The 24997-nt window shown below is 33.4% G+C and overlaps 1 protein-coding gene across 1 annotated transcript in view; it reads right to left on the reverse strand.

Annotated features, from left to right (window-relative positions):
• FSTL4 (follistatin like 4) overlaps positions 1-24997 on the reverse strand; it is an 874220-nt gene that overhangs the window by 296747 nt on the left and 552476 nt on the right. The window contains exons 4-5 of the mRNA XM_044661912.1: positions 23030-23220; positions 15923-16043 (exon numbers count right to left, since the gene is read on the reverse strand). Of these exons, the coding sequence (XP_044517847.1) occupies positions 15923-16043; positions 23030-23220 (312 nt within the window). The remainder of the gene's footprint in view (positions 1-15922; positions 16044-23029; positions 23221-24997) is intronic.

Consider the following 24997-nt stretch of genomic DNA (forward strand, 5'->3'; position numbering starts at 1 on the left):
GCAGGATACAAAATAAATGCACATAAATCATCAGCATTTCTATACATTTCCAACACATTACAGCAGCAAGAGGTAGAAAGATAAACACCATTTAAAATTACCCTAGACAATATAAAATACTTGGGAATCAATCTAACAAAACAAACACAGCAATTATACGAAAAACAACTAAAAACACTTTCCAAGCAAATAAAACTGGATCTAAACAACTGGAAAGCCATTGGTTGCTCATGGGTAGGACGAGCTAACATAATAAAAATGACCATTCTACCCAAATTAATTTACCTATTTAGTGCCATAATTATCAAACTACCAAAAAACTTCTTTATTGAATTAGAAAAAACTATAACAAATTTAATTTGGAATAACAAAAGATCAAGAATAATAATGAAAAAAAAATGTGAAGGAAGGGGGCCTAGCAGTACCAGATATTAAACTATACTATAAAGCAGCAGTCATCAAAACAATATGGTACTGGCTAAGAGACAGAGAGGAGGATCAGTGGAATAGACTTGGGGTAAATGGCATCAGCAAGACAGTGTATGATAAACCCTAAGAGACCAACTTTTGGGACATGAATCCACTATTTGACAAAAAGTGCTGGGAAATTTGAAAAACAACATGGGAGAGATTAGGTTTAGATCAACATCTCACACCCTACACCAAGATAAATTCAGAATGGGTGAAGGACTTGAATATAAAGCAGGAAACTATAAATAAATTAAGTGAACACAAAATAGTATACTTGTCAGATCTTTGGGAAAGGAAAGAATTTAAAACCAAGCAAGAGTTAGAGAAAATTACAAAAGGTAAATTAAATGGTTCTGATTATATTAAGCTAAAAAGCTTTTGTACAAAGAAAAACAATGTAGTCAAAATCAGAAGGGAAACAACAAATTGGGAAAAATCTGTATAACGAAAAACTCTGACAGGGGTCTAATTACTCAAATATACAAGGAGTTAAATCAATTGTATAAAAAATCAAGCCATTCCCCAATTGATAAATGGGCAAGAGACATGAATAGGCAATTTTCAGGTAAAGAAATCAAAAGTATCAATAAGCACATGAGAAAGTGCTCTAAATCTCTAATAATTAGAGACATGCAAATCAAAATAACTCTGAGGTATTACCTCACACCTAGCAGATTGGCTAAAATGAAAGAAGGGAAGGGTAATGAATGTTGGAGGGGATGTGGCAAAATTGGGACATTAATGCATTGCTGGTGGAGTTGTGAACTGATCCAACCATTTTGGATGGCAATTTCGAACTATGCTCAAAGGGCTATAAAAGACTGCCTACCCTTTGATCCAGCTGTACCATTGTTGGGCTTGTACCCCAAAGAGATCATAGATAAACAGAATTGTATGAAAATATTTATAGCCACGCTTTTTGTGGTGGCAAAAAACTGGAAAATGAGGGTATGTCCTTCAATTGGGGAATGGCTGAACAAATTGTGGTATATGCTGGTGATGGAATACTATTGTGCTAAAAGGAATAACAAAGTGGAAAAGTTCCAGGTGAACTGGAAAGACCTCCAGGAACTGATGCAGAGTGAAAGGACCAGAGCCAGAAGAACATTGTACACAGAGACTGATATACTGTGGTAAAATCAAATGTAATGGACCTCTGTACCAGCAGCAATACAAAAACCCAGGACAATTCTGAAGGATTTATGGTAAAGAACGCTACCCACATCCAGAGGAAGGACTACAGGAGAGGAAACATTTAAGAAAAACAGCTGCTTGAACGCAAGGGTTGGGTTGGACATGATTGAGGATGTGGACTCGAAACTACCACACCAATGCAACTACCAACAATTTGGAAATAGGTCTTGATCAAGGACACATGATAAAACCAGTGGAAATGTGTGTCAGCCATGGGTGGGGGGAATGTGGGGGATAAAGGGGAAAGTAGGAGCATGAATCATGTAACCATGTTAAAAATGAATATTAATAATGTTTAAAATTAAAAAAATAATTAAATGTGAAAAATGAATCTATTTATTATGAATCTATGCTCAGATAAAATTATTATATTGTACAATTAACCAAGAATTAAGGAAGATGTCTTTCTTGAATATAATAATTTCAATGCTCATAAATGCATATATATGCATATATATACATGCACATATGTAGTATAACTTAGCAAAGGACAGCATAAAACAGAGGTGAATTTGTGGGTTTTCATGAATATATCAATGCTGTGCTAAAAAACAAAACAAGACAAAAACCCAAATAAATCAACAACAACCACCGAACAACCCAACCTCAATGGTTTCTTTTTGATAAGTGAATAATCTTGAACTAGTTTCCTTAGAATTTAAGCCCTCTGCCCATCACTTACCAACTTGCATATGAAAAAGAGGCAGCACAGATTCAGCTATGTGTACCAACTGAAAAGAATGCTGGAACTGGTCATAGAAAGGCCAGAATTCAAATCTGGATTTAGATACTTCCTAGCTATATGAGGCAGAGCAAATTAGTTAATCAATCCTTGGCTTGGTTTCCTCTATGATAAGATTAGTATAACTAGAACTTTTGCATCCCAAAGATGTTTGGATGAAATAAAATATTTTTTAAGTGCTTAGGAGGATTCCAGACACATACTCGGTGCTTTTTTCTATCAATGCCATTAGAATGTGAACTCCCTAAATTAGAAGTCATCCTACTTTTAGGTTGCACAGAACTAAGGAGAGTTCTTTGTATATAGAAATTACTCATTAATTGTTTGATTCATTTATTCCTTTGTGTTGGTTTCATATATTTTCTTGATGACATCCTTTACATTTTGGGATTATTCTTCATGATAAGTCACAAATCTCTTACAATCATTATATACAAATCTTCAGTGCACTCTTTTACATTTCAGTTTTGAACTTGTAATTAGAATAATTTTATTCTTTTATCAAATAGCAAGGAAAAATCTCAAAAGAAAGTGCTGATTCATGGAGACCTTGGAATCACAAGGGGTCTGCTGATCACCCTTAAAATCACAATGACAGTTCTTAGGATACTCAGTTTATGAACCAAGACTAAAGGAAGTATGTACTTAATGGAAGTGGAAAGATTAGAAATCAGCATCTTTGACTTGACGATTAAATTGAATGTTGAAATCTTCTCAAAAGCTTTGGAAATTCTGAGATTTATGAATATAATACAATGCTTGTTGAAAGAAAAGCTGGGATTTGCTTCCTGGGGTGGAGCCAAGATGGCAGAGTAATTCAGAACAGTTCTGTGACATCATGAGAATCCTCTACAACCAAGATTAAAATATCATCACATACAGGAATGAAAGAACCAATAAAGAGACAAAGTGAAACAACTTTCAAGAAAAGAAAGACTCAAAAGCTCAGGGCAGACCTCTAAGACAGTACAATCTATAGTGTGCCTGATTGAATCAAGTACACCAGGGGACCAAAAAACGTGAGCCTAAGCCTGGGACTAGAATTTGATCATCCCCCAACCTGATCAAATCAGAGTGAGATCAAAAGCTTACACCTAAGCCTGAGGCAAATCTAAGGTATCAGCATGTCAGTGGTCAATTGAATCAGCAGGAGAAGCTCTCAGAGCTCTCAGCCCTCAGACCATAACACCACCTCCCCAAGCCTACCTATAATTACATAGGAAAAATGATCAAAAATCAACAACAAAAAACCTAACTTTAAAGAATTTTTATGGAGACAAAAAACAAGGTATAGACACAGAAGGGGACAATGTAAGCAAAGGAAATACATGCAAAAAATTGGACACAGATTCTGGAAGAACTCAAAAAAGACTTCAAAAAACAATTGAGGGAGGCAGATGAAAAGTGGGAAAGAGAAATGAAAGTGATGGGAGGAGAAATGGGCCAATTAAAAAAGGAGAAACAAAAACTGACAGAAAAACCAGGCTTTAAAAATCAGAATTGACCATCTAGAAACTAATGCTTTCATGAGAAATCAAGACCCAAAAGCAGAATCAAAGGAATGAAAAAATAGAGGAAAAATGAAATATCTTGTTGAAAAAATAACTGACCTAGAAAATAGATCTGAGAGAGACAATCTGAGAATTATTGGACTACCCGAAAGTCATGATCAAGAAAAAACCTTGGACATCACACTACAAGAAATTAGCAAAGAAAACTGCCCAGAGCTCTTCAAACAAGAAAATAAAATTGAAATTTAAAGAATACACAAATTGCCTCCAGAAAGAAATCCTCAAATGACAACTTCCAGGAATATAATAGCTAAATTAAAGAGCCACCAAGCCAAGGAAAAAATACTTCAAATAGCCAGAAAGAAACCATTTAAATACCATGGAGATAAAATCAAAATCACAAAGGACCTAGTGGCTTCTACATTAAAGGGTCAAAAGCCATAGAATATGATATTCAGGAAGGTAAAAGATGTGGACTTACAACCCAGAGTCACCTATTCAGCAAAACTGAGAATATTCTTTTGGGAAAACATGGACATTCAATAAGATAGAAGATTTCCAAGCATTCCTAAGGAATAAGCTTGATACAAACAAAAAATTTGAAGTCCAAACATGAGACACAAGAGAAGCTCCAAAAGGTAAATAAGAAAGAATAAATTTAAGGGAGTCATTAAGATCAAAATGTTTATAGGTCTACATGGAAAGAGGATACCTGTAATTCTCAAAAATTAATCTTAGTAGTAGAGAATATAGAAGGAATTTACTCAGAAAGAAGAGAAAGAAGTAAGCTTATTATGATGATATGATGTATATGAAAATATATGACAATTATAGGTATATGTAAATGTGATGATATAAAATATGTGAATATGATATGATATGTATGCATATGAATGACATTTAAAAATCAATCAAGGGATGAAAGAGAGGATTGCATTGAGAGAAAAGGGAAGGGAGAGATAGAATGGGATAAATTATATAATGTAAAGAGGTATAAAATCATTATAGAGAGGGGGAGATAAGGGTCATGATGAGCAATGATTAAACTTTATTCTCATTGTGTAACTGGCTGAGAGAGGGTAAAACAAGTATACTCATTGGGGTATAGAATTTTATCCTACCCTAATCAGTGGGGTATAGAATTCTTACCCCACAGAGAAGTAGAAGGGGAATAAGACAAGGGAAGAGGAAGGTAATTGGAGGGAGGGAGAAGTGGAAGGGTGACAAAAAGCAGAATATTGGTGAGGGGGAACAGAGAAAGGGAATAGAGCAGGATTTAAAGGGGCTAATATGATGGAAGGTTAATTATCATAGCACTGAATATGAAGGGGAAAAATTGACTCATAAAACAGAAGTGGATAGTAAAGTAGATTAAAAACCAGAATCCTACTATATACTGTTTATAAGAAACACATTTGAGGCAGGGTGACACACACACACAGATTCAAGGTAAAAGGCTGGAGCAGATTTTATTACACATCATTTAAAGTAAAAAAGAATGAGTAGCAATCATGATACCTGATTAAAAGAGATAAGGAAGGAAATTATATTTTCCTGAAGGATACTATAAACAATGAAGTAATATCATTACTAAACATTTATGCATCAAATGGTATAGCATCTAGATTTTTAAAGGAAAAATTAAAGGAGCTAAAGGAGGAAATAGACAGCAAGACAATATTGATGGGGGATTTCAACCTTCCTGTTTCAGAATTAGATAAATTGAACTGAAAAAAAAAACCCAAGAAATAAGTAAGGGAAGTGAATGAAATGCTAGAAAAATTAGAATTAATAGATATCTGGAGAAAACTGAACAGGGAAAAAAGGAATATACCTTTTCAGCAATACATGGTACATATACAAAGATCAACCATGTACTAGGGCATAGAAATATTGAAAACAAATGCAGAAAAGGAGAAATAATAAATGCAACTTTTCCAGATTATAATGCAATAAAAATTATAATTAACAAAGGTCCAAGGAAAGACAAATTTTAAATTAATTAGAAAGAAAACAATCTAATTCTTCAATACTCGGGGTTCAAATAAAGAAATCATAGAAACTATTATGGGCCTCATTAAAGAGAATGACAATGAGGAGACATCATATCAAAACCTATGAGATACAGCCAAAGCAGTACTTAGGGGAAAATTTATATCACTGAGTGCCTATATCAACAAGAGAGTAAAGAAATCAATGAATTGGGCTTACAACATAAAAAATTAGAAGAAGAACAATTTAAAAATCCCCAGATAAAAACTAAATTGGAAATCCTAAAAATAAAAGGAGAAATTAATCAAATTGAAAGTAAAAGAACTATTGTACTAATAAATAAGATTAGGAGCTGGTACTTTGAAAAAACAAATAAAATAGATAAAGTACTGGTTAATCTAATAAAAAAGAAAGAACAGAATCAAATTAATTTTTATATCGAAGATAAAAAGGGCAATCTCACCTCTAATGAAGAGGAAATTAAGGTAATTAAGAACTATTTTGCACAATTATATGGCAATAAACATGACAATCTAGGTGAAATGAGTGAATATTTACAAAAATATAAATTGCCTATATTAACAAAAGAGGAAATAGAATACTTAAATAATCCCATTTCAGAAAAAGAAATTCAACAAGCCATCAAGTAACTTCCTAAGAAAAAATCCCCAGGTACCGATGGATTCACAAGTGATTTCTATTAAACATTTAAAGAATAGTCCCAATACTATACAAACTATTTGGAAAAATAAGCAAATTAGGAGTTTTACCAAATTTCTTTTATGACACAAATATGGTACTTATTCCAAAGCCAAGGAGACCAAAAACAGAGAAAGAAAACTACAGTCCAATCCTTAATGAAAATAGATGCAAAAATGTTAAATAGAATACTAGCAAAAAGACTCCAGCAAGTGGTCACAAGGATTATTCACTATGACTAGGTGAGATTTATAACAGGAATGCAAGGATGTTTTAACATTAAGGAAACCATCCACATTATTGACCATATCAATAATCAAAACAATAGAAATCACATGATTATCTCAATAGATACAGAAAAAGCGTTTGACAAAATACAACAGCCATTCCTATTGAAAACACTAGAAAGTATAGGAATAGAAAGGCCCTTCCTCAAAATAATAAATAGTATATATTTAAAACTATCAGCAAGTATCATCTGCAATTGGGACAAGTTAGAAGCCTTCCCAATAAGATCAGGAGTGAAACAAGGATGTCCATTGTCATCTCTATTATTTAATATTGTTCTAGAAATGCTAGCAGTATTGATTAGAGAAGAAAAAGAAATTGAAGGGATTAAAGTAGGCAATGAGGAAACTAAACTATCACTCTTGCAGATGATGTGGTTAAAGAATCCTAGAGACCAAGTAAAAGGCTAGGGTAAATAATGAACAACTTTAGCAAAGTTGCGGAGTACAAGATAAAATCACACAAATCATCATCATTTCTACATATTTCCAACAAAACTCAGCAGCAGTAGCTAGAAAGAGAAACTCCATTTAAAATCACTCTAGAAAGTATAAAATATTTAGTAATTTCTCTGCTGAGACAAACACAATATTTATGTGAGCCCAACTACAAAACACTTTTCACACAATTAAAACTAGATATAAATAATTGGGAAAACAGTAATTGTTCATGGATAGGATGAGCTAACATAATAAAAATGACAATCCAACCCAAATTTATCTACTTATTCAGTGTCATAGCTATCAAACTACCAAAAACTTTTTTTATAGAATTAGAAAAAGTGATAACAAAGTTCATCTGGAAGAACAAATGATCAAGAATATCAAGGGAAATATTGAAAAAAAATGTGAAGGATGGGGGCTTAGCAGTACCAGATATTAAATTGTATTATAAAGCAGCAGTCATCAAAACAATATGGTACTGGCTAAGAGAGAGAAGGGTGGATCAATGGAATAGACTAGGGATAAATGACCTCAGCAAGATAGTGTTTGATAAACCCAAAGACCCCAGCTTTTGGGACAAGAACTCACTATTTGACAAAAACTTCTGGGGAAATTGGAAAATAGTATGAGGAAAATTAGGTTTAGATCAATATCTTATACCTTATACCAAGATAAATTCAAAATGGGTAAATGACTTAACTATAAAAAGTATAAAAAAATTAGATGAACATAGAATAGTATACTTGTCATGTCTGTGGGAAAGGAGGGACCAAGCAAGAAATAGAGAACATTGAAAAGTAAAAAAATGAATGACTTTGATTATATCAAATTAAAAAAGTTTTGAACAAAAAGACCCAATGGAACCAAAATTAGAAGGAAAGCAACAAAATGGGAGAACATTTTTATAATAAAACTTTCTCACAAATTTTAATTTCTCAAATATATAAGGAACTAAGTCAAATTTACAAAAAATCAAGCCACTACCCAGTCAAAAAATTGTCAAGGGACATTAATAAGGCAGTTTTCATATGAAGAAATAAAAACTATCAATAAGCAAAAAAGTATTCTAAATCCTTCTTGATTAGAGAAATGCAAATTTTACCACCTTATACCTAGCAGACTGGCCAATATGTCCGCAAAGGAAAGTTATAAATGTTGGAAGGGATGTGGCAAAATTGGCATACTAATATACTCTTGGTGGAATTGTGATTAGTCCAACCATTCTGGATGGCAATTTGGAACTATGCCCAAAAGGCTTCAAAAGACTGTCTGCCCTTTGATCTAGCCATACCACTACTAGGTTTGTACCCCAAAGAGATAATAAGGAAAAATACTTGTACAAAAATATTTATAGCTGTGCTCTTTGTGGTGGCAAAAAAAATGGAAAATGAAGGGATGTCCATCAATTGGGCATCTGAACAAATTGTGGTATCTGATGGTGATAGAATACTAGTGTGCTGAAAGGAATGAACTTGAGGATTTCTCTGTGAACTGGAATGACCTCCAGGAATTGATGCAGAGTGAAAGGGGCAGAACCAGGAGATCGTTGTACTTAGTATGATTGCAGGATTCCTAGCAAATGACAACAGAACATTGCTATTAATTAATTCAGAATTCAGAACCAGTTGAGAACACACTGCTCAACTCTATCTCACACATAGTGCAACTATTTGAGGAGAGGTTTTAAAAAAAATTACATATACATTACTTAGATGTGGAAAATAGTTTTTAATGGTGGGAAGAATATTACAACTAAGATATTGTGATAGTCTTATTCCATTGTATGTACCCTCCCCCAAGTTGCTGAGCCACAAAGAATAACATATTATGCTTTAGGATTAATATCCAAGCAAAATGGGTAGTGGAAAATATAATTATAAAATATTTCCCATCTTCCAGATAGATGGCTGTTTCCATTTTGGAAGTCAAATTCTAAAAATTGTCTCAGAAATATTTTAAATGATAATATGAATAAAAGCAAAATTTTGAAAATGTACATTGATTGCTGGGTAATAGGTTGTGTGTATATATCTCATTTCAGTCACCTATTTAAAATGTACAAAATATAAATCAATTTAAAGAGCTATGAGAATGAGAATTCCTTGAATGAACTGCACTTCAGATCTTTACAGCTCAGTTAATTCATTTTACAGCTTTTGTAATTTATATGATTTCCAAAGGTATTGTATGTCTATTAGTCAGGTCAGAGTATGACAAATGAAATGGTTGCTTAGTTCAAAAGAAGTTCAATCTTAATCCAGGAAAGATCTGAATAATATTATGTTTTAAAATGACAATATTTTAATTTCAAATTAATTATAAATTTTTAAATTTTTATTGAGGTTTGCACATACAACTATTTTTAGAAGGGGTTATATTGGAGAAAACACTCAGGATAATCTCAGATCTGGTATGGCTTCAGACATTTACTAACAGTGTGACCAGGGCTAAGTCAAGTAAACATCCATCTCAGTTTCCCCAATATTAAATTATTAGCATCTACCTCAAAGGGATGACATGGGGGACAATTCAGACAATATTTCTAAAGTCTTTTGAAGATGATAGGCATTTATATCACCCATCCATCCATCCATCCATCCATCCATCCATCCATCCATCCATCCATCCATCCATCCATCCATCCTTCCATTTATCCATCTTTGTTTTCTTTCTGTCCCTTCCTTATGCTTATTTCATTCCACTTTCTCTATTTTAAAAAAATTGTAAAGTCTTTGAAAACAAATTTAGTTTAATAATTTTCTTTTTATTCAGAATTGCTAAACATAGTGTCTGAAATTTATTAGAAACTTAATAAACATTTGAGTATTTATTGTTATCTGGTATAGCGTTCTGGTTCTGTTCACTTCACTTTGCATCACTTCATGTTTTTTTGTGATCATCTTGTTCATCATTTCTTATGGCACAAAAGTTTTCCTTTACAATGGATTTTCATTTGATTTTCACCTGAGTTTTAATTATTTGATTTTCAGTTATTTTTATTTTCAAATCACAGTCAACTGTGACTGCTGCAAAGGGAAGACATACATTCTCTTTCTTCTTGATCTTTTTGGTGACACTCTACTTTATGACAGGAAAGTCTTATTATGAAATGTTAATGGAAAATCTGAAGGTCTCCTTGGCAAAGATATTTTGATTTAGTTAGTCCTGAATGATGTTTTCTTGATAGGTCACCATTATGAGAACATTGAAGATAGAATTCTGATATATTAAATACAAGTATAGGTAAGGAAAATATTCTGAATCCCTTCTCCATTAATTTTATTTTATTAATGATCTTTATTAATACCTCTTTACCCAAACATCACAAATAAAAAATAGAAAGTTCCAACCAATGAAAAGCATGACAAAATGCATTTATTGAAAAAACATTGTAAATATATATTTATAGAATGGTCACAAATTGCAATATATACATATATTAGAACATCATTAAGTCATAAGAAGAAATTAGATCAATTGACTATGAATTTCAGTAAGACCTATATGTGAACTGATGAAGAGTGAGCTAAATAGAACCAAGAGAATAACATGTGCTATAAGTACATTAATATTTATTACAACACTATATAATAGACTAAATCTGATTATAATAACCAATATTAGTCTTATAACAGGTGATGAAGTTTATCTCTTCAATATTCTTAACAGGAACTATTAGGAAAAAAGATATATAATTCAGTATTTATATTCTATTTTTCAAATTTTCTTTTTCTTTTCAGTTCCAATTTCTCTCACTCCCTTGTCACCTTGTCCCACTCTCTGAGAATCAGTAAAAGCCATACCTATTACATATATGAAGTATTACAAAACATATTTCTGAATTAGATAAAACAATAGCAAAAAAGAAAAACAAGGAAAGGAAAAAAAGATTCTTCATGTCTGTAAATCTGAGTCCATTGATATTCTCTTTGGAGGTGGATATCAATGGTGGATCACTGTACTGAACAATTATATTGTTTTTCAGAGTTGAAAAACTTTACAATATTGTTGTTACTTTGATTATTATACTTCTGATTTTCCTAACTTAACTTTGCTTCACTTAAATCTTCTCAATTTAGTAGAAACTGAAGGGATGTCCATCAATCGGGAAATGGCTGAACAAATTTTGGCCCATAATTGTAATGAAATGCTACTATACCACAAGAAATGATGAATAACATGATCATAAAAAAATCTGGACTTATATGAAATGGTATAAAGTTAAGTGAGCAGATCTAGAAGAATGCTGTACACAGTAACAGCAATAATGTGATTAACTGTGAATGACTTAATTAACTATTATCATAAGTGCAAGGAAGATCCACAACAACTCCAAGGGACTCGTGATGAAAAAGGCTCTCGGGGGCAGCTGGATTGAGAGCCAGGCCTAGAGATGGGAGGTCCTAGGTTCAAATCTGGCCTCAGATACTTTCCTGCTGTGTGACCCTGGGCAAGTCACTTAATTCCTATTGCCTAGCCCTTACCACTCTTCTGCCTTGGAGCCAATACACAGTATTGACTCCAAGATGGAAGGTAGGGGTTAAAAAAAAAGCTCTCCACTGCTATAGAAGGAAATGATGGAGTCTAAATGACTAAAAATTGCAATATATACATGTATTAGGATTTTTAGTCATTCTATAAATATATAGTTACAATGTTTTTTCAATAAATGAATACAGATTGAAACATACCATTCTTCATTTGATTTCTTTCATGAATTTTTTTCTCTGGTGTAAGTAATATGTGTTTTCTTTAACATGAAGAACATGGAAATATATATTTTCTAATAACACATATACAACCTCTATCATATTACCTGCTCTCTTGGGGCAGGGTTAGGGTTGGGAGGGAGAGAACATGAATTGCAAAATTTTGAAAAAAGGTTTCTAAAAATTTTATCAATATATAATCTGGAAAAATAAAAGCAAAAAAAGTCTCCCCAGTTTCTAAAATGGTTGCTTTCATATTCTCATATATCACAATTGTACTCCTTCACAATCATTTACTACCATTTGCTCAGTCATTCTCTAATTAATGAACAAAACTTTACTTTCTTTTGACAACACAAAAAAGAGATATTGTAAACATGTTAGTACATATGGGTCCTACTATTTTTAATATCCTTGTAGTGCTATTAGTGGGTAAAACTATTTTCCTAGTTTTTAAATCTCTTGGGCATATTTCCAAATTGGTCTCCACAGTGGTTTGACTAGTTCACTGCTTTAGGAACAGTGCATAGGTGAACCCAATTTCACACAGTCGTTCAAATTCTTGTCATTCCTATTCTGTCATCTTAGCAAATTTGATATGAATAAAGTGGTACCTAAGAGGTTTTTCCATTTATATTTCTCTATTTATTAGCAACATGGATTTCACATAATTATTGATAGCTTTGATGTCTTTGTCTGAAAATGGCCAGTTCCTATCCCTTCATGAAATATCAATTGAGGAATATTTCTGATAGTATTTATTTTTCAAAAATCACTGTCTAGATCAGTTTTTCTTCATAATTTTTCATTGGTAGAGACATGATGTGGTAAAAATAGAAAAGGTGTCAATAAAAATTAAAAAAGGGTCTCTCCAATCATATTCACCTTCTTACATAATGCCATGATTATTTAAAACAGGACTGCTCTTTCAGAGATCCCTTCTCATTGTAAAGACAGAATTATCTCTCTTTGTTATTTCTAATGTAATCAATCAGCAGTCTTTAATTTAATCAATCAAAAACTGAAAACACCCCTACTTAACACTTGTGATTGATTCCTGTAGAAATGGGAAGAGACAGGAAGTGATGTGGAAAAAGGAAAAGGAAAGCTATGGCTTTCTGGATTTGGTAATTCTTCTCTCTTCAGATCTTTTGATTTGGCATCATTCCTACCTTGGTGCTTGAAGAGACAGACTCTTCCTTTGGATCCTGTGATGGTGAATGGTGATTCTTGGTTCTTCAGTGAGGAGACCCTCTCTGCTCACTGGCACTTCAGTGGCACACTCCTTTCAGTGTGAGTTCTGGTGAGATTCTTGGGGGTTTTAGCCTCATGTGCACTGAAGGTTCTCAGGGGATTCTTCAGCATCTCCTGGCTCTTTGGATTTCGACTTTCTAATTAGAACTTTGGATTATGATGAGATTTGCTTTTGGATTCGTATTTGTCGTCTGGAGACATTTGGATTAAACTTAGGGTATTTGTAGCTAGGCAGTACTTTCTGTCTCTTTCTTACATTTCCACTTTCACTCTTTCCTACCTCCTTGTAAAATAAAGCTGCTACAGTTATTTAGACTAAAGAGATAATATTTTTAAATTGGTGACCACAATATTACTTTAGAATTCTCATATTTAGCATAAAACTAAATTTAAACTTTTACATCATGTAGACAAGGTTTATAGGGGAAAAGTATGGTTTCTCACCCCTGGTGAGTAGCCAAAGGCATCTAGTAGTACAAATCATTGTCAAACCAGTAAGAACTGGTGAACAACAGAAGGTGGGTAAGTGGTAACGAGAATATAAATGAGTATAAGAATGTTTATGGAAAGCTTCTAAAGCTCTTGAAGATACAGCAGTTAAAAAATAGAATTTTACACATATACACCCGATGCACATACATACATAGGTATGTGGCATAGTGGATAGAGTACCAGATGAAGAATCAGGACATCATTTTCCTGAGTTCAAATTTAGCCTCAGATAATTACTAGCTGTGTAACCCAGGGCAAATTACTTAAACTTGTTTACCTCTGTTTCCCCATATAAAAAATGAGCTGGAGAAGGAAATGGTAAACTATTCCAGTGTCTTTGCCAAGAAAATATCAAATGAGGTCTCAAAAAGTAAGACATGACTGAAACACCCGGACAAAAATATATAGGGGTGTGTGTGTGTGTGTGTGTGTGTGTGTGTGTGTGTGTGTGTATGTGTGTGTAACCAATATATGCAACCAATAAAAGATAAAGTTATCCAGAAATAGGCAAACCAGATACAGATAAACATAATATAATGTGAATATTGGAAAATGAGGAACAAGTAAGAGAGGCTTATTGTCCTATTATCTACTTGAAAAACATTAGCTCCACAAAAGAATTTGGATTTTTTACTTCAAAAATATGAACATATATAGAATTCAAACATATGTAGAATTGATACTATGGGGATTCTATAAGTCAATGCAGATTGGAAACTCATTTGTAATTAATAGTCTTAAAGAATTGCTTAGAGTTTCAAGAGGTTAAGGAACCCTCATTATGATAGTATAAATATCAATGTGAGAGGGAGGATTTAAATCCAAATCTTTCTTAATCCATCATGCTTGGCCTTTTATTAACTACACAGAGTCCTTTCACAACCATTTATAAAATTCCTACATACTCAAAGACTCATAAAGACAGACCATGATTTGATTCCTGTTTTTTAAAAAAAGAATGATATTGGTTTCTGTTTTGTTTATTTCAGATAATTACAATTTTGATTTTCTGCTGTAGTTTATTGTTAGCATTCATTCTTTCACAAATGCTTACCAGTCTCATTCTGAATGATCAGAATGATAATGGCTCAGAATGAAAACAACATTTTTTTTTTGCAAGAAAAGCTATCAGGGGGCAGCTGGGTAGCTCAGTGGAGTGAGAGTCAGGCCTAGAGACAGGAGGTCCTAGGTTCAAACCCGGCCTCAGCCACTTCCCAGCTGTGTGACCCTGGGCAAGTCACTTGACCCCCATTGCCCACCCTTACCAATCTTCCACCTATGAGACAATACACCGAAGTACAAGGGTTTAAAAAAAAAGAAAGAAAAGCTATCAGTAACTCAGATTTGGAGTAAGAAGCAGTTAAATGAGAATGCTGAGAAAGGTAAGGTGTGACACTAAATGTTATATTTTGTTCAAATAAATAAAAATTTGCCTCATATGAACCATCAAAGTTTCATATTTAGTGGTGTGGATGTGATAGGAATCATTCTGCTAATTTACCCTTTGATTCTTTGTCCAAAGTTTCTGTTGAAATGTAATATTTCTCAAGATTTAACAAATAAATATATCCTTAAATTCAAAATAAACTCACTCATCTTATTTGGGAATTCCTACCTTAGACTTAGAGCACATTCAAGTGCCTTTTCTTGTCTCTTTTTAGAAAGCTAAATGCATCTGCAAATAATGCATCTGCCCATGGTTTTACATTGCAGGTATTCCTCACTTACAAATGAATGCAATTCCATTGAATTGCATGAACGAGACAACAATAACTTTTCCTGGATGTCATGGTAAACTCCCTATAGCCATTCTGTAGAAAACATTAATAAAAAATAAAACCACAAATAAGAACTTATAGACAACAACAGTTCAGAGTACAACGAATCATGCCAGCTTGTTCTCTAATATAGAGATATTCATGAAGACTTTCCTATCTGAAAACTCAATTCAGCAACTTTTATGAATTTAAATAAAAGGAATAATCACTAGGCCTCAAAGGAAGGTATTAAGCACAACTGACTGCATTTGGGAAAAGATGTTGTTGGTGCTGAAGGGAAAGGATAATAATAATTTATCGTTCACTTTGATGATCCTCCCTCCCCCCCCGAGAGTAGTGTCTGACTTACGGAAGGTGGTATAGAACTCCTGCAAACTGAGGGAACCATCATTGTTGTAATCATCAAAACGGAGTAGGTCTTCCAGTGAACAACCAAGAAAATCATTTTCCAGTGATCCATCCTTCATAAGCTATTAGAAACAGAAGACAAAGGTAGAAAGGTTTGGAGCATATCTCAGAGCAAAAATGAACATCAGGAAAATATCATAAACAGAGAAGGAGATTGAATATTGAACTGAGGAAAGCAACATTACACACAGATCTGCGGACAAAATAGCAGCCATGTCAAAGCCCTTACTCATAAGTATTTCAAGGAACTCTCAGAGGAGACACTAAGTAAGCCTTATGATCCTAGTATGTCAGAATAGAAGTGAGCCTAGGATCAGATTACTTAGGAGGAACATTTCCAGAGATAAGAATTTGACCCAAACCAGACATTTTCTTAGAAGTGCAGAAATTAAACTCTGATCTCCCAGAGTCCAAAAGACAGGTGTCATGCTACTCCAACATGATACATATTTGAGAAACAGAATTTCAGGCCCAAAAGTTAAACTGAAAATTATCCTCTACCCCAAAAACAATTGTATCAGGTAATATAACATCATACATCAGAGATAAAATGAAGGTCACTTGCATTGATGAACTTGATCAGCCCTTGTCCTTCTGAAGGTGTCAGACATTTTCAGTAGCATCATGTATATCCCTTACCCATTTTATTGTCACAGAAGAAGAAATACCTCTTTGTTTCCTCCATAATACTAAATGCAGTTGTTGTTTCTGATGTTTATGACATACAGTGAATTATAACCATCTGGTTTTTGGTCATCTCCTCCAACTAGAATATATCATATTGTAAAAGTTTTCTCCAAGAGGGCAGAATCAATAGATTACTTAATTCTGTACTTTCCTCACACAAGCACAGGGAGATAAAAATCCAAAACACAGCTGGATGGGAAGATAGTGGAAACAATAAATATTTATTGAAAGAAACCACATATCCAGAGTTCTTGCCAGAGCAAATCCTTTATTTAGTGCTTGATATTTTTAATTCATCATAATCTTACTACACATATTATAACCATTTTCCTAGATATATGTGGGGAGAATTTAACTTGAAATTTAAGTGAATGCCCATTGTAGAAGATGAAAGATGAAGCATATAATAAAGATTCTTGTTTCATGCCAGAGAGGTCATGAACTTAAAATGAAGAATGAAACACACATTTTTAGACATCGCCAATGTTGAAATATTATTACATTTAATATGCATATTTTGAAGGCTTTTCATTTTCTTTTATTTAATTATTCATGAGTTGGAAAAATAAAATAGTTCTTTATAAGAAAAAATGAATACTACTGAGGTAGAAATAGGATGGGGATTTTTTGCTATTGTATCAGAAATTTGTACACCAGATTTTCTATTATATGAGAATTCAAATTCTGGCTCTACCATCTGTTTGGCCTTGGGCAAGCCTTGACAATGCCGTGGGGCTCATCGTCTAGTTCTGTAAAAGAAAAATGTTCTAATAAAGGTTTTCTATCTCATTTTCAGTTATAAATCTGGTGATACAAAGATTACCATGGTACATAGTCCAAAGGGCCAAAGGGTTAAATGCGAAAAGTATGTATCACTTATGGGACTCACTGAGCAGCATGCAATAACAAGAAACTGAAGGATGTGAGATAAACTAAAAAAGAAAATTAATCACATCCTTTGAGGAGAGATTAAAACCAAAAGAATAGTAAAAGGTAAGAAACAGAACAGAGGTGGCTTGGCATGGGGTTTTGGAAACAGTATAAAAATATTTCTTGTGTAATGAGTTAGAAGAATAGGAAGCATTTAATTAAGTGTCAAAATGATACATTTTTAGTTAGTAAAAGAATTAATAATTAGGAAGATATTCTCTCTTTTGAGGCTAATTTCAGTATCTGTGTTTCTATGTATTTTATTTAATTCTTGTCAGTAGTGTGATTTGAAACATTTAACAACCAGCTCTCCATATATTGGATAAATAAGTCCAACACATTTTTTAAAAAAAAAAACCCTTACCTTTTGCCTTAGACTCAATACTAAGTATTGGTTCCAAGGTAGAAGAGCGATGAGGGCTAGGCAAAGAGGGTTAAGTGACTTGCCTAGGGTCACACAGATAGCAAGTGTCTGAGGCCAGATTTGAACCTAGGGCCTCCCATCTCTAGGCCTGGCTCTCAGTTCACTGAGCCATCCAACTGTCCTCTATCCAACACATTTTGAAGGATAATCTGAATTCAGAAAAATTTCTTCAAGGTTTTCTGAGGTCTAGATATGAAAACAAATAACAAAGCACTGACTGAAAGCATTTACTGATTTCAGAGCTATAAAAGCTCATGTACTTGAAAGCTAATTTAACCTGTGCAATTGAAATTCTTGTTTTTGACTTTCCTTAAAAAAAGATACAGTAAACAGGAAGAAGATTCAATGTTCATTGATTAAATGGCTAATAGACAGAAGGGGCAGTTGGAAAAGACATCAAAAATCACCCAATAGGGAGCAGTTGGGTGGCTCAGTGGATTGAGAGCTGGGTCCAGAGATGGGAGGTCCTGGATTCACATCTGGCCTCAGAAACTTCCAGTTGTGTGACCCTGGGCAAGTCACTTAACCTCCATTGCCTACCCCTTACTGCTCTTCTGCCTTAGAACCAATACACAGTATTCATTCTAAGATGAAAGGTAAGGAGTTAAAAAAAACCTACCGAATAGTATTCCTGTCATTTTATAGGGAACTGAATGAAAAATGAGTTACAAGAAAACAGATGTAAAATGGCAGGGTTGGAAATCAAATTTTAGTGCATTAGGGAGTTGAGAGCTTCATTATGATATTATAGACATAACATAATTGGATTCTATCAATATATCAATCAATTATATCATCATATCAATAATATAAATTAAATCAAAATATCAATTATATTATAGATATAACATAATTGGATTATATCAATCTATCAAAATATTATATCCATATTTTAAAAGTAACCCTTAACAGCTATCTTAGAATCAATACTACATATGAATTCCAAAAGCAGAAGAGTGGTAAGGGCTAGGGTTAAGGAACTGTTCAGTCACATAGTTAGGAAGTATCTGAGGCCAGATTTGAACCTCTCTATCCACTGAGCCACCTAGGTGTCTCTGTATCAATGTATTTAAAAAAATATTTTAAGATATCTTTGGAAACAACAAATAGAGATAAAATAAAGAAAAATTATACCAAGAATTTAGGTTTTCATAGTGTTTTATCATATTTCATTTGAACCTCACAACAAACTTTTAAGTTATGGACTATTATTTTTTTTATTTCACAGATGAAGAAAAACAAACATACTTTCTAAATATCTGAGGGACGATTTAATTAAAATCTGTCTGATTTCAAATCCTGTACTTTATATGCAATAGATAATACCTACATGCCTTAGACATAAGAGAAATGATATTGGGGCTAGTACATAGTAAAATTTAAGTCAAAAGAGTAACTAAAATATTATGACTCCTTATAATTTTTAAGAGCCACCCATCACTGGACAGTTACTAGTTAAATGCCATCAGATAGGCATCCTAGAAGTCTGGATTACTAGGGGGACTTAACTAGATAAAATCCATTAGTTCATTCTAGGTCTGTCAGTGTCTGATGAGGTTAGGGGTGACTGCTCTCTTCAAAGGAATCACATTAAGACTGTGAAATAGGTGACAATGAGCTAAGTAACCATACTTGTCATTCTATGTGTCCTTAGTCCTAAATTACCAAGGGATTGGGAATTCAGATGAGCAAGGGGAATTAGAGGATTGCTCCTGCTATTCATGTTCTTTACTGGCAGGCCAGATAAAAAGTCTTTCTTCTCAAGGTATTTAAGTTGATTTTTAGCGTTAAGGAATATATGAACTTTAGATTTATATTTTGATGCTCTGACTCTAAGAACACATAAATGGGTGAGAAGAATAGGGAAAAATACTGATTCCTTGGTGAATTTCAGGCCTTTGTAAAATGACAAAATAAGAAAAGAATTTGGAAAGAATTCCTGGAAAACTAGCCTATTGTGCAAACCACGAGCCCTGAAACTGGATAGGAAACATAAGGAAAATGTTTATCTGGAAAAATTCTGTTAAGTAAAAACAATTTTGTGTAGGATGTGGGGTAATTTTTATTTGCTTATCATTCTCATCTTGGCCAGTTACTTTAAAGTCTATTTAAAGTAATAGAAGTAGAGAAAGTAAGTCAATAAACAAAACTTAATGCAGTAAGTAAAAAGGTTTCATTGAAAGTTAAATCAATCATAAGTTCCAAGATTAATCTTGGAGAGAAGGAAATATATTTTTTTATTGAGAATTGATTTACTATCCTTAACACTGACACATTTTTACTGAGTCATTTGATTTATTATCAAGAGAAAATAAAATTGGTATAGTATAATTTAGCTACATTATATTCTAGAGATTTATAAATGGGGCTTTAAATATGTTACATTTTAAAGAGGAAATAAATATCCCAGTGGCCACATTTGTGGATGAAATCTTTTCACAAGGAGAAAATTTCTTTGATCTCATAGGATGAGCTGCTCAGTGAAGGAATCTCTCTTTATGGAAGTGAAATCTCAAATTACTGGGACTACTCTTCTCAGGGCAAGAATTCTTTGAGCAAGAAGCATCCTGTCTATCTTTATGAAAATCATAGTAATCCTTAACTCTGAATGGAAACAAGAAACAATTCCTTTTTTCTTATTGATCCCAAATAATGTACAAATTGAGATTCATCTTTTAGACTAAAGAATTTTACTTATGTTGCCCATAAAAAAGAATACATTTGAGATTCGAGAAACTTCAAAGACCTCTGACAAGTCACTTTTCCTCTCTGGTGTTTTACATTCCTGATTTATAAAAAAGACAAATAAGGGATGATGGTGTCTCACTGTGGGAATCAGATGAGATAATGAATGTGATGCCATTGGAAAATGCCTATTGGGACACAACTGTGAGTACCCATTTTAGGATGGGAATCCACTACACACAGATTTAAAATGTCATGATGTGAGTGTTTAAGGACACTTAGTAACAGTTTTTAAGACATAACTGTTCTACAAATGTCTTTAGCTTGACTTTGTGCTGAAAGTAAGCATGTAGAATAGAGGCAGGATCAGAGAATATAATAAGGAATGACCCAACAGATAATTCAACTGAAAAATTTCATTGAAAGAGTGTTGGTTTAGAATAAGAAATCCAGGATTAGTATCCCTATGCTGTCACTCACTACCTGTGTCATTTTGGAAAAGAGGTCTTCCATCTTTGGGCTTCCTCTAAGAAACATTTGAATCATATGAATTGACTGAAATGCTTTTTCCTGGTGGTAAAAAAGTATGATATAATGGATAAGCCAATGGACTTGGGAGACAGAATGAATAAAGATCAATTTCTAATTTAGAAACTTATTAAATGCTTATTATTGTTTTGGAGAAGCAATGGGGCAGAATAGATAATACTTTTGAGTTCAAAAATGGCATCAGATACATACTTACTATGAGAAAACTATTTACTCATTATTTGCCTCAGTTTTCTCAACTAAAAATTATGGATAATAGTATCATCTAATATTGGAAAGAAATCTATGGCAAATCTGAACAGTATACTAAAAAACAGAGACATCACTCTGCCAACAAAAGTCCATATTGTCAAAGCTATGGTTTAAAAAAAAAGTGAATGTAGGACTGTGAGAGTTGGATTGTAAAGAAAGCTGAGCACCCCAGACTCTTTCTTTTTGAATTATGGTGCTGGAGAAGACTTTTCAGAATGCCTCGGACAAGAAGAAGATCAAATCAGTCAATCAATTCAGAAATAAATTAATTCAGACTTTTCATTGGAAGGACAAATTTAAGCTGAAGCTTAAATACTTTGGCCAGATAAAAATAAGACAGAACTTATTGGAAAAGACCCTTGTTTTGGGAAAGATTGAAGGCAAAAAGAGAATGGAATGGCAGAAAGTAAGATGGATAGACAGTGTTATGGAAGCAATGAACATCAGCTTGGACAGACTTCATTAGATAATGGGGGATAGAAGACCCTGCTATGCTACAGTCTGAGCTGTCATAAAGAGTCTGAATGACTGAATGATTGAAGGACAACCAAAAAAATACCTGCCTCCCAGGTTTCTAGTGTGGATCAAATGATATAATAATTCTAAAGATCTTAGAATATCATCTGGAATATAATAAGTCCTATGGGAATATTAACTATTAGCATTACCATTATTATTCTAATTTAAATTTCTCTGTGACTTAGTTTCTTTCTCTATAAAAAAGGGATTGGATTTAATGACCTTTAAGGTCTGATCCAGCTCTGCATGTATGATCTTGTGATCATATCAAGAAGGAAATTAAAGTACAAGAGGATAACATATTGAAATTGTGATAGAGACAGAGTTCTGTAGTCCACATGCAGTGATATTTCCATTGTACCATACTATCAAAACAAATTCAGAAACAGCTTAATCTCTGCACTAAGGAAGGTCATTTTATTCTTCTTTGCTTTGCTGTCTCTAGTACTACTACCATGGTGAATTCAAAAGGTCAGGAATTGGTAATTAAAGGTAAAAGTCTGCAGTTTATCACATTTGACTTCTCTGACAAAGTACCTGTCAATAAGTACAAAATGGAGAAGGAACCCAGCTATTATTTATTCTAGGATTATTTCCATAAGTAGGCAGGGACTTGAGGAAGAAAAGGAGTTCATTTCCTAATTAAAACACTTGAGAACCACTCTGAACTATGTATTTTGCCAGCTAGAAAAGAAGACTTCAGAGTGTGTTTGTAAATAACAACTGTGGGTGGTTGTTAGAATGAAGCAACAGACACAATTTTGTTTCTTATAATATTTTGAATTGATCTAAATGAAGGATTGCCAACATCTGGGAGCAAAAATAGAAGGAACGCCTCTTCCAAGATAGATTTCTATATCTGTTTAACTCTAATGAGACAGATAGTCAATATTTACCATTCACAGAAGAATTCAACTGTGTTATATTTAATTTCCACATTGAGTAAAAAATGTTATTCCCTTTAAAATTCAATTGCCTTCCCAACTTAAACAATATACTGACCTGAGTGAGTTCAGAGCTGCTGAGATATCCATTGCTATTAAAATCTAAGTGCTTAAACAGAGATTCCACAAGGAAATGCTTCTGGGAGGATGAATCTGGACCAAGGACACTGCTCTGAGACTGGCGGCGGGCTTGTAGATCTAGGAGGATGCTCTTTAGACGGTTGTAGTCAGCCATGGTGCATGTGTCACCTGAAAGAGAATACTTGATTAGTGGACATGGATTGACTTAGAATTGCAGCTTCATGTGCTGAGAGACTTGAGGAAACATTAACTTTCATCAAATCCCAACATCTCTTTACTTTCATCTAAAAGTTTAAAAGCAGGGAAACACATTTCCAGAAAGGACAACAAGTTTAAATCAATAATACTAAATTGCACTTACTTAATTACAAGAGCTGAGTTTTCAATGTAGAATTATTTAAAATTAGAAAAAGGTATACATATTTATCATCAGGATACAAAAAGGAATCTCTGGACAAACTCAGCTTTAGAAAAGTGAAAAATGACAACCTATATCAATCATTTGCTGTTTCTATCAGTGACTTGCCCAGTGAATATTTTTAGGATCATGAGGCATTTTGGCAAATGGAGCATGAAACAGACTATGACACTCAATGTTTTTTTTTCTCATTGGTGATGCATTCCAGAGGGAACCCTGAATCAAGTACAGGATGATAAATTATCCTCAGCACACTAATAGAGAGATGGAGTTACACTAAAAGAGAATGATGAGGCTAGGGCTGCCTCCTGTACTGGAGGTTTTCTGATAGAGCTACACTGTCTGTGCCAAACTTGGGATTTGACTATGTTGTAACTCGTCTTTCATCACAAACTAAAGAAGCAAAAGGATTTTGATCTTGGAAGCATGACCTCTTGGATGACAACTGCTAAGGTAAAAGTCTCGACTAGCGAACCTAGCTGCATGAGACTATTATTCCTTATTTCAGAGAATGGCTTTTGATCTAGTGAGAATTTATACTGATTTTTGAAAGGGAAGGTATAGAGAAGTAGAAAACCTTGATAAAAAACCACCTATAAATTGTGAAATACTTTTATGGCTTCCAAAAATTTATCTTAGGTCAAACAATACCTTACCTTCAAATAAACTTTAAAAGATAAATTGATTCATGAGGGCAAAGATGTTGGGGAATCAGGTCCCAAATGGATGAAGACCTTGGAACCCTTCTAGGCTTCTATTAACAAGACAGTTAACTGGATAGGTGGGAAATATAGTGGGATTAGATTGTAGACTCAAACAGATTTTAGCTGTAGGTAGGAAGGGGAAAGTGAAAAAGGCTAACAAATGATGTTATCCTACTAATTTGAGAAATAGGTGATAAGTTCTGGAGTATATAAGTTCCTAGAGGAGTTTAGAGTTTCAAGGGCTTCTAAACTTCAGGTTGCTGGACACACTCCCAGGTGTCTTGTTACAGAACTGCCAATGTAGATTTTTGTATAAGTCTTCACACCAAACACAATTAATACTTGAATTTCAACTTCTTCAAAGTTTGGCAGATACAACAAGTTTTTTGAACCACATTTTTGGCCCTGGATTGAACCTCAAGTGAATTGAATAAGTTTGTTAATTTATTCCCTAGTGAGGACTTTGTTGTGAAAATATTCACTAGGAATGAATCAGAATACCAGAAATTTTTGATTTTCTGAAATCAGTAAAGACCTTGTCCACTCTATGTACCCTCTGCAGAATACTGTTATTAAGAATTCCTGAGAAAAGGTAACAAGAACAAACAATATATTTGAATAAAAAAGTAATTGCCTCATTTGATAAATTTAACTCTCTCTGATATTGGGTTAACATTAGTGAATCTTACATTGATGTAACTAATGGTTTTTTAAAATTTTTATCTGCCATATTCAAAAGGTCTATTTTGGACCATGCTGATTTGGTCTTCTATATATTTAAAGATATTTTGTGTAATATTGAGAAATAGCTACTATATCTTCT

This window comes from Gracilinanus agilis, chromosome 2, assembly GCF_016433145.1.
Source record: "Gracilinanus agilis isolate LMUSP501 chromosome 2, AgileGrace, whole genome shotgun sequence".
In the NCBI taxonomy this organism is placed as follows: Eukaryota; Metazoa; Chordata; class Mammalia; order Didelphimorphia; family Didelphidae; genus Gracilinanus; species Gracilinanus agilis.